At 33.8% G+C, this 10870-nt stretch overlaps 2 protein-coding genes and 1 long non-coding RNA gene across 3 annotated transcripts in view; 1 reads left to right on the forward strand and 2 right to left on the reverse strand.

The window, feature by feature from the left end:
* The window catches only part of LOC145087664 (uncharacterized), a 36570-nt gene extending 28425 nt beyond the window's left edge, over nt 1-8145 (reverse strand). The window contains exon 1 of the long non-coding RNA XR_013700849.1: nt 8015-8145. This is a non-coding gene — a long non-coding RNA (uncharacterized LOC145087664). The remainder of the gene's footprint in view (nt 1-8014) is intronic.
* LOC145087662 (SNF1-related protein kinase catalytic subunit alpha KIN10-like) lies at nt 1530-5167 on the forward strand. The gene is made up of 10 exons (XM_079025676.1): nt 1530-1873; nt 2762-2956; nt 3031-3215; nt 3294-3476; nt 3552-3683; nt 3749-3934; nt 4020-4109; nt 4181-4396; nt 4479-4724; nt 4838-5167. Exons 2-10 carry the CDS (start codon nt 2770-2772, stop codon nt 4949-4951), a joined length of 1539 nt encoding a protein of 512 aa, XP_078881802.1. The 5' UTR covers nt 1530-1873; nt 2762-2769; the 3' UTR covers nt 4952-5167.
* On the reverse strand, nt 5232-6678 carry LOC145087663 (uncharacterized). Its single transcript, XM_079025677.1, has one exon. The coding sequence runs from the start codon at nt 6489-6491 to the stop codon at nt 5334-5336; it is 1158 nt and encodes a 385-aa protein (XP_078881803.1). The 5' UTR covers nt 6492-6678; the 3' UTR covers nt 5232-5333.
* Nucleotides 8146-10870: the final 2725 nt, after the last annotated feature.

The raw sequence follows: 10870 nt of genomic DNA on the forward strand, positions 1-10870 counted from the left end.
AGCTCGCCCCGCCCCGCCCCGCCACGAAATCTTCGGGAATTGGGTTTTCCCGTCTGGTTTGGGTTTTTTTGCCATCCCTAGCGCCCTTAAATGTTAAGTGATTTTTTCTACATGTATATGTATTTTATAACCTATAAAAACCCATCAATTACTACCAATTGATTATTTATTAGAGTAATTTTGATTATTAATAAATATCAGCACTTGTATTTAATTCGAAAAACATTATTTTATGAAAATAACATTTACCAATATATTGAGAATTATTGTTTTTAGGAAATAATAATAAAAAAGAACAGAAGCTAGCTTAATATCATATAGTATGATTATTAATGTTGTGTACAATTTTTTGGTCATTCAGAGTAACCAATTGGTTACAGCTCAACTAGCTAGTTATGTGATATGTATTAAATATTCCACGTCTTGTGTTTTTGACCATTATGGCAGAAAATTGAGGAGCATGAACAAGGATTACTTTTGTGTTGTTTATTACATCTCTCGTACATGTAAGAAAAGCCTTACCATTTTTGCTTTTTGGTCTTGGCTTATGGTTGCATGTTTTGGTACTTAAAGAAGGCTTAACTAGTGAATGAGTTCGAGTTTTTAGACACTCTTTCCTCTCACATTTGGCCTGCCAAATCCAAGAGCTAGATGCTCCATTCTCCTCTTCTTCTTTCTTCCATTTGGTGCTAGAGAAATGAAGGCTCTAAAGTTGTTTCTCTATAAACACTTACTATTCTCCTCTTCTTCTTTCTTCCATTTGGTGCTAGAGAAATGAAGGCTCTAAAGTTGTTTCTCTATAAACACTTACTGGGTCTAAGTCTTAAAACTTAAGAACAACTTTATATAAGTATATCCTAGCATATTTTGGTGGTTTAATTTTGCATGATAAATATATTATAAAGAACTTCTCTTTTGGAGTTTCATGCAATATTTCATCAACTTCTAATCTCTCATGAGAATCAAAGTCTTTAAAGATTGTAACACTTAACTTTCTATGATTGTTTTAATTTTTCTAAGTCTTGCAAAATGATTTTTGGTGAGTTAAAATGGGTTTAGTTTATTCAAACAAAAATATTTCCATTGTTAATTATGTCAAATTTTGTCTCTAACATTAGATTATTTTTGAATTGAATAAAAACCCTGACATGTTATTGGTATATTTTACATCCATTGATATTTTTTTATATCTGACTTGACTTGAGTTTCTCGCTTAAGATTTTTATTTTTTTTTATTTTACTTTATTATTTTTTCTATGTGTTTATATATTATATTTGATCGCCGTTTCAAAAGGATAGAAAAAACATCCATTATAAAAATAGTTTTCAATGTTGGTTTTCAAAATTAGATGAGTAAATTTGTCGGAGTTTAGCCTAAAATTGTTACCAACCCATTTAAAAACTCATTTGTCAAATTTTACATGGGAATCATGTGAAATTGAAAACATTTTTTGTTTAAACTTTGAAGGAAAAGGACATTAAAAAAAAGCCCCAAATATCACATTGTGAGGTCTACTTTTTAGTAGGAGAGAGAAGAAGGAGTGCGTGCACCCTTTCGTGATTTGTTGCGTGGCCTTTCACCAAAGCTTCCCTTCTTCATCACCCCCTCCTCAAACCCTTGTCACAGGGAGGTCTACCATTCCTTTGTTTCTTTTTCTTTTTCCTTTTTCCCAATTATATTTTTCTAATATTTCATCGGCCTCTCTCTCTCATATACGTACGTACGTTGATATGTCGAAGAAAACTCATTCGATTAGTCTTTGTGATTGATTTTATACTCGGCCCTTTCGCCAGAATTTCGCAACCAGGAGTCGTAATCGGGAGACACAAACTTTACATGATTTGACTCAGTTCGTGTGCTTTTCGTTACCCGGTTAGTCTATGAAATTTCCGAAGATTGTTACTCTTCCAATAAATTATAATTTCCTCGCTCTATTTGAAATTGTTTTTGTTCGTGGGGTTTGTTTAATTTTAAAATTCAGATCTGTGGCTATCATGTGTTTCTGTTAGGAAAATCGGTCGGTTTCCATATAAGCTCCGAGGAACCTAATCTAATCTCTCAAGAATCTCGCTTTTTGTAAAATTCCTTCAGTTGCGTTTAATGTGAGATTCCCTTGTTTGATGATTCGAACAGATTTCCAATCTCTCTTTTTCAATTTATTCGCCTTTTGTTCTCTTACTTGTAACCTAATCGTCGATGTGAATTCTTAGCAAACTATAATCGGCAGGTGTGTTTCGATTTAGTTCCATTTCTTCTAAAGAGGTTCTTTATCATTCTCCATAGTTTAAAATCGAGATGACTCATCTAGCTTAAGGGTTCTAACACGAGCTTGTTGGCTGATCCAAAATTCTTTTTTGGATCTCATCTTAGAAAGAGTAATAGGAGTACCAACATCCTGTACATGAGCTCAACTCATAACTTTACTCCTTTTTTCATGTTCATTTGTTGCCTTGCTAGTGTTTTAGGTGTTCATAATGTTCCCCACATGTTACACAACTTCCAGCCCCAACATTCTTCCTTCCTTTCATGAATATTATAAAAATTTCCATCTTGAAATATACCTCGATAATTGCAACTTTCCCTCTTTAAGTGATCTGTAAGATACATGTTTCCATCTTGGTATATTCAATCATAATTGTGGCTTCCCCTTTTGTGGCAAACTTTCATTGCAAGTTACCTAGTGCCCCCCAATGTTATACCAAACCTTTGCAGTGTTGATTAAATATCTATATATTCTGTTAAATCAACCTTTTTTTTCAGGATAAGATATGGAGGGAGGAGGGCGTAGTGGGAGTAGTGTGGACATGTTCTTACGCAACTATAAGCTTGGGAAAACACTTGGTATTGGTTCATTTGGGAAGGTGAAAATTGCAGAACATACATTAACAGGACACAAAGTTGCTATAAAGATCCTCAATCGTCGCAAGATCAAAAACATGGAAATGGAAGAAAAAGGTACAAACTTTATAACTTATAAAAATAATAACAATGCTCATAAACAAATAGTCACTCATTTCATATATTTGCAGTTAGAAGAGAGATTAAGATATTAAGATTGTTCATGCATCCGCATATCATCCGTCTCTATGAGGTTGTAGAAACACCATCAGACATTTATGTTGTTATGGAGTATGTGAAATCCGGTGAGCTTTTCGATTACATTGTGGAAAAGGGAAGATTACATGAAGATGAAGCTCGCAATTTCTTTCAGCAGGTGAAAATATTTAAATATAAATATTATTTCATCTGGTTAAACTAAACTTATTACTTATATGCCAATGTCTTGAGGCAGATAATATCTGGTGTGGAGTATTGCCACCGTAATATGGTGGTCCACAGAGATCTTAAACCTGAAAATTTGCTACTGGATGCCAAATGCAATGTGAAAATTGCAGATTTTGGTTTGAGTAATATCATGCGTGATGGTCATTTCCTCAAAACAAGTTGTGGAAGTCCAAATTATGCAGCTCCTGAGGTATTAAATAAAGTTTTTACATAAATCATACTAATAATTTCAGCATCAGAATTAACATTTTTTTTTTGTAAATAGGTTATATCTGGGAAACTATATGCTGGGCCCGAGGTAGATGTATGGAGCTGTGGTGTTATCCTGTATGCTCTTCTTTGTGGGACTCTTCCTTTTGACGATGAAAATATTCCTAACCTTTTCAAGAAAATTAAGGTCTGCCAGTTTAATATTTGATAAATTCCCATTTATACCCTTCTCATGTTGATTTATTGTTTAAGGGTGGAATATATACCCTTCCGAGTCATTTGTCACCCGGTGCTAGAGATTTGATTCCAAGGTTGCTTGTGGTTGACCCAATGAAGCGTATGACTATTCCTGAAATCCGTGCACACCCGTGGTTCCAAGCTCATCTCCCTCGCTACTTAGCCGTCCCTCCACCCGATTCCATGCAGCAAGCAAAAAAGGTACAATTCCAAATATACCCTTTTACTGATAATGATAATCACTAGCAATTCCAATTTCCTAATATACCCTTTTTTGTTGGTGCAGACTGATGAAGATATTCTTAATGAGGTGATTAAGATGGGGTTTGACAGGGATGGGCTTATCGAGTCACTTCGCAACCGAGTGCAAAATGAGGTAATAACTTTTATTATTATAATTTTCTTAGGTGAAAAATATTGGTAAAAATTTGAATATTTTACATACAGGGTACTGTGGCGTATTACTTGCTACTGGACAATAGGTTTCGTAACTCAAACAGTTATCTTGGAGCAGAGTTTCAAAAACCAGTTGAGGGGTACAGAGGTGTGAATTCAAACGAAGCTTCTGTATCAGTTTTATCACCACGTTCATCTGGATACATGGATTATCAAGGAACAAATATGAGAAACCAAGTTGAAAGGAAATGGGCTCTTGGGCTTCAGGTTATTTTTCTCATGTTCCTCGTATTGTATGAATAAAGTATTATTTTTTTTTTCTTTGTATTAATGGGGTCCGTTTTGACAGTCTCGAGCACATCCTCGTGAGATAATGCAAGAAGTATTAAAAGCTTTGCAAGAACTGAATGTTAACTGGAAGAAAATAGGACACTACAACATGAAGTGCAGATGGGATCCTGCCACTAGCCATGGACACAACACCACCATGCAATTGCAAAGTAGTCGTTACTTTGGAGATGAGTCAACCATAGTTGATGCTGCTGCTGACACTGCTTCCTCAACCTCTCCAAATGTTGTCAAGTTTGAAGTCCAGGTAAACATGATTTTGTTAACTACTTTACTTATATAAAACCATCAATAGCTTGCTACACTAATTTCTGTATTCAATATTTATTGATCTTGTTATAAAAATGTGTTTTGTTACAGCTATATAAAACTCGTGAGGAAAAGTATTTGCTTGATCTACAGAGGGTAAATGGACCTCAGTTTCTGTTTTTGGAACTTTGTGCTGCGTTTCTTGCTCAGCTTCGTGTTCTCTAAAACAAGACATAGCCTGAAAAAAAATATGAATGGCTTTCTCCGGGATATCATCTTTTGTGAAGAAAAGCTAGGCTGTATTGTATATAAAAATCTCTAGGCTTCTATTTATAGGCGAATTTTGTGAGCCCGTATTTATCTTTTGTTAACTTGTTTACTTATATAAAACCATCAATAGCTTGTTTTGGTTTATTATAATAAGAGTAATGTGTAACCTTAGTGTCGCATTTATTAAGTAAAACTTTATTGCTTGTATTTGTTAAAAAAAAAAAAGAATTGGGAATTAGGACAATGTACTTTTTTTTCGTTTCTTTTCAAAAAAGTAAAAGACATTGAGTGAGTTTGATGAACTAGACAAAAACTAAAACTATATAACAGGTTTGAGCTAATTAACATAACATATGGTTGGGAGATCAAGAGAGCTCCATAGCGACAGCTCTCCATCGATGGTGTTTGTTGCAGAAGAAACTGTTGTTGAGTCTTCCGCAACATCTTTCTTTGATTCTTCTTCTTCTTCTTCTGCTTTCTTATGAAGAACAGTTCTTTGCATTTTGGATCTTCCTCTAGATTTTACACTTACACCTCCTCCAAAACCAAGCTTTAACTTCAAACACTCCGGTATGCCATTGAAAGCATAAAGAGAAGCCGAGTACTTGCGTTCATATTTCATCCTCTTCATCGCTTCAGATATTGTTAATGGCTCTTCTCCTTCTTCATTGTACACCTCTGATGCTATCTCTTGAGCTATCTCAAATGGAGAAAAGTTACAAGTTGATCCAAGTTCATCAATGAAACCAAAATCAATCACTCCTGTTTCACTACTCCCTTCATCATCATCATCATCATCATCATCATCATCATCATCTTCTTCTTCTTCTTCAACCCCACCTCCATTGTTTACATCACCATTTGAACACTGAGCTTCCAAATTATTATCAGATTCCATCAACATACCAAAATCATCTTTAACATGATTTTCATCATTGGTTTCAGGAATATACTCATCCGTGTCATTGAGAAAATCAGTAAAGATTGTATCTGAAAACTCAACTACATCATCTCTAAATTCCTCTTGCTTCTTATCATCATGATGATTAATAGAAACATGAGAAACGTTTTGAGATGAAGCACTTGCAGCAAGTGCTAAAGAATTATTTCTGGCTTTAAGTCTATGAAGAAGAAGGTTTGTGATTTTTGAAGGAAGGGCAGGTGTGGTCAAAGTTGACTGAGAAGAAGGCCAGAAGTTTGTGCGAGTGTTGGCTCCTCTTAACAAACAAGCAGCTTCATCATATGCTCTAGCTGCTTCTTCAGCTGTGTCAAAAGTGCCTAACCAGACTCTAATCTTTTGAATCGTGTCCTTAATTTCTGCCACCCATCTGCCAGAGGGCCGCTGTCGAACACCCACAAACCGCTTCCGGGCTCGCCGGATTCCGCCAAATGCCGCCACAGCTGGTGGTTCTTTAACCCTCTCATCCTCCCATGCTATGTTTTCTTCAAGATGATCAGAGTCTTGATCATTTGACACTTTTCTCTTTCTAGCCATGATAATGTGTTTATTCGGTTTGGATTTTGGAAGCTATATTAGTTTCTGATACATATTATATCTGGATTTTGATGCATTTATATATAGGCATAGAAACTAGAAAGAGAAGATCTTGTCAAACTACTGAAAGGGTCACAACTCTTTTTTATTTTAAATATTAATTTATCAACTTTCAGTTTTTGGCTCCTAGATAAAACCATTTGGAGCGTTATCTTTCATTCGAGGAGGAAAGAATAAAGTATTCAATCTTTATAATATTCATTTGTAAATATATAGTTTGACCTAGCCAGAGTATGTATATAGTATTATAGTACCTATAGCTTCCTCTATCATGCTTTTGTTTAAATATTGAGTTCTCTTTGTTTAATATATTTTTTTTCTTATTTATTGGCATATTCGAAATCAAGATTTCATTTGTGTTAATAACTATTACAACATATTTATAGCATTCAATTATTATATCCACCACCCTTTTTCTTGTTATTATCATGGGAAATTTTAGATATTCAACTATAAGTTCAAGTCATATATTATATCAACCTCAAAACTAAGATCAAAGCCCATAGACAAAGAGAAGCTTTGATATCATCACCCCATTACATGTACTTAACATGGTATAGGTAATCCCACTAATCAATTTAGTGAAACTTGCAAGTTGCATCACAGAAGAGACAATTGGAGCAATTTACAAGACAAGTTACGTAGTCATATTAATAATTGTATAAAATTCAAGTCGATGTATTCTTACATAGTTTGTCCCATAAGGCGTTTAGTAGGGCCCAGCGAGCCATATCTAATGGAAGCAATAAGACTAGTTGCTACAAAACTCTTGTGGTAATTGGACCATTGATTATTATGGTGATTTCATTAGTTCATAAAGTTCTTTCAGAATCGACAAAACCGATGTCTTAAGATAATGATCATACGTGACGAACGAAAAGATTCAAAAGAATGTCACATAGCAGGGTAACAGTATGAAGTATAAACGAACGATTCTAAAGGTAACATGCAAACAGCCAATAGAATTAACAAAAGAAGAGACAAGAAAGGTTTGAGATGCTAAAAACATCAACCTCTTGTTTGTTTCTTCTGATCTTAACTTCATCCTCTTGATATTTACCAAATCTATCTCTCTCAAATAATTGTGATATGGCTCTTCTAAGGTTGCCACATGGATAGCTTGTTTGCTTCTACAGTGGCATTTACGTAAATGAATTGGGGTTTAAGGTTTTTGAGTTTTTAACTAGGTGAAATGACAAGGTGCTAGTTGTCTATCTAGGGCAAAGGCAATGTCAATGGCCAATTGGCCATTGTTACTCCATCATCCACTTCCTACTATATGTAGTGTACTAACTGAAATCGATGATTTTTTGGAATTCAAATGGTTGACATTGAACCCTAACACTAGATTATTGTAATCAGGGATTGGGGAAATGACATACTTCTATCGTTAACTGAACTCATGTATCACTTGCAATTGCGACACATAAAAAAATTGAACAGGGAAGAGAAAAACGACTTACAATATTGCAGACTTAGCCTTTATCGTTGTGAATAAATCGACCGGTTCTATCACCGGCACCTACGGTGGCTCTGGGGATAATCCTACCGAAGAAACCGATCACAAGATCCCTTAATTATGAGACCAATACAACTTTCATCAATGCAACCTTATGCAATACGTTTGTTACATGGTTAGTTAAATGAAATTAAAAAAAAAAAAAAAAAAAAACATTTTTAAAGATATTTTTTTTCTGGAAATTAGTTTAAAAAAAATCATTAATAATTTGGTTCATTACTTTATTATATACATATTTAGTCATTAAGATATTTTTCGTTGCTCAAACTGATGAGAAATATCATTATTACTGATTATTATAAATTTTATTGTACATATTCATTAATTTATTTTATATATTTAATCATTAATTATTTTATACATATTTACTACTAATCTTATATAATATAAATACGTATTATTATTACACCATGTATAACACTCATTCCCCTTTTAATTAGTTATAACAATATATATATATATATATATATATATATATATATATATATATATATATATATATATATATATTAGTTTAATTATATAATTATAGTAAGGACATTTGCTTAGTTTAGTATGTAACCGTGTATTATTATAAATCTCAACTATTTAAATATTTTTAGACCGCAACAAATACATTAAAACTAGTAAGATGTTAGAAAATTATAAAATATAAAGTATAGAAAAAATAATACACCAATCAAACCAACATAAATTTGAAAATTTAACTATATACTTAATCCAATTGAAAGATAAAAGTTGAATATCATCCGCTGCTCTCATCGAGTTGCAACTCCATCTTTTGAAGACGACATCATTCCTAGCTTTCCATAAAGACCACAACACCACATAAGTTAAGGAATGCAACAATTTACATCTCCTTTTGTCAGCCTTCATATCAGAAACAACCGAAATCAGTGAAGAAAAGCTCACATGGGCAACATATATAAGCTTCGACCAAGCACAAAACCATTTCCAGATCTCCACAACAAAATCACAACTAAAAAACATATGTTTGGCATCTTCATTTTTTTCCAGCACTAAAGAATTTACCAAGGTTCTAAATGGCGTGAGGCGTGGCGTGGCGGCAAGGTCAAGCCTTAAACTTAACGAGCCATGACGAACCATGTCGTTTTTCAAGGCGTGATGTAAGACGGCGATTTTGTATTAATTTAAAATTATATTACCACTTAAATATAAATTTATATTAAATATAACTACTTTTTAGAAGTGCTAGATCAATAATTAATAACAAAAAGTTAACAAAAACCACAATACTGGTATTTCCGATTTGAAAAGACATAACAAAGAGCAAAAAACTGTGTCTCAAACGAAAAAACACACGCCATAACACACCATAACGCGCCATATCGCGCATTGCTACGCGTCACGCCTAACAGCAACGTTATTAAGCTTTTCGTAATAACGAAGTCACGCCTCACGCCATGGCGCGCCTTTTAGAACACTGAAATTTACATGCACACCCTTAACAGAAAGAGTACTAGCCAAATGAATATTGTTAAACGACCAAATCCTATAAAGATATGGGAAAGAGTCCATCACTAATCTTGCAATCTTTGAAGGACCAAATCCTATAAAGATATGGGAGAGAGTCCTTTTAGGTACATAAATATTTCATTTTATTTGTCCAGCACAAAAAAATAACTAAAATTTATGACATAATAGTTGATATTAGACATTATAATGCAATATCAATATGTTTCATCTAACGGATTCAAACTAATTTATTAGCTTGTTATGGTGAACAAATATTTAAAAGTAATTTATTTTTAAGAAAAACGATTTTGTAGGGCAATGAACAATTATGTTTTAATATATTTAGTCATTTTTTTGTGTATGAGTTACCATTAAACTAATATTTGTTTAGAAAATGTTATTTTGATTTGCTATTGCAACTCTAGTTGGTTTACCTGTTTAGAAAACACCATTAAACTCAATTTTTGTATATTATTTACATTAAGGTAACTTTTGTACACAATTAAATATTTTCGGTCTAACTTCTCTAGGCCAACACAATTACAATGAAAGAAAAAAATCATTAGAATCACATTTTTGTACACGTTTTACCATTAACTAACTTATGTACATATTTTGTCATTTTCATTTTTTCCTGCCATCATAAAATTTTCGGTCATATTTTCCAGCCAATGTTGTAACATCCCAAAAATTCCGGTAAAAAATTCATTTTTCAAAAACAACCCAAAACCATAAATGTTTACAAACATGGTTTCCAATTTGTTAATAGTCACAAATCAGAGCATCCCAAAATCAAATCTCATAAAAACTGAAGGATGTGTACGATCAAGCCTTCGCCTTGACCCGATCATTTAAAGTACCTGAAAACATGAAACCAAACTTTAAGCACGAAGCTTAGTGAGTTCCTTAAAGTACCACCACACAAACATATAACATATGCAATCATGCATGTTGGGTCTAATCAGTCATCAAATTGGAATACCCTCGGGTCCACAACCTCCCAGTTGGATTACCCCTGGCCCACAACCTTCCGGTTGGATTGCCCTGGCCCACAACCTCCCTGTTGGATTGCAATACATACTACATATTGGGTCTACAACTTCCTAACTGGATTACCCTTAGCCCACAACCTCCCGGTTGGATTGTCCTGGCCCACAACTTACGGTTGGATTGCCCCAGGTTTGTTGACTGACAACACAAAGCAGTACAGTCTCAACCCAACCACACTATATCAACATATGTATCATATAAACATATAACAAGTCAGCAGACAAATAGGCAGATCTACAGATTACTATCGCATAACAACATCTACATACCATGA

The sequence above is a fragment of the Lactuca serriola genome, chromosome 2 (genome assembly GCF_051521515.1).
Source record: "Lactuca serriola cultivar US96UC23 chromosome 2, Lser_US96UC23_V15, whole genome shotgun sequence".
NCBI classification, from domain to species: Eukaryota; Viridiplantae; Streptophyta; class Magnoliopsida; order Asterales; family Asteraceae; genus Lactuca; species Lactuca serriola.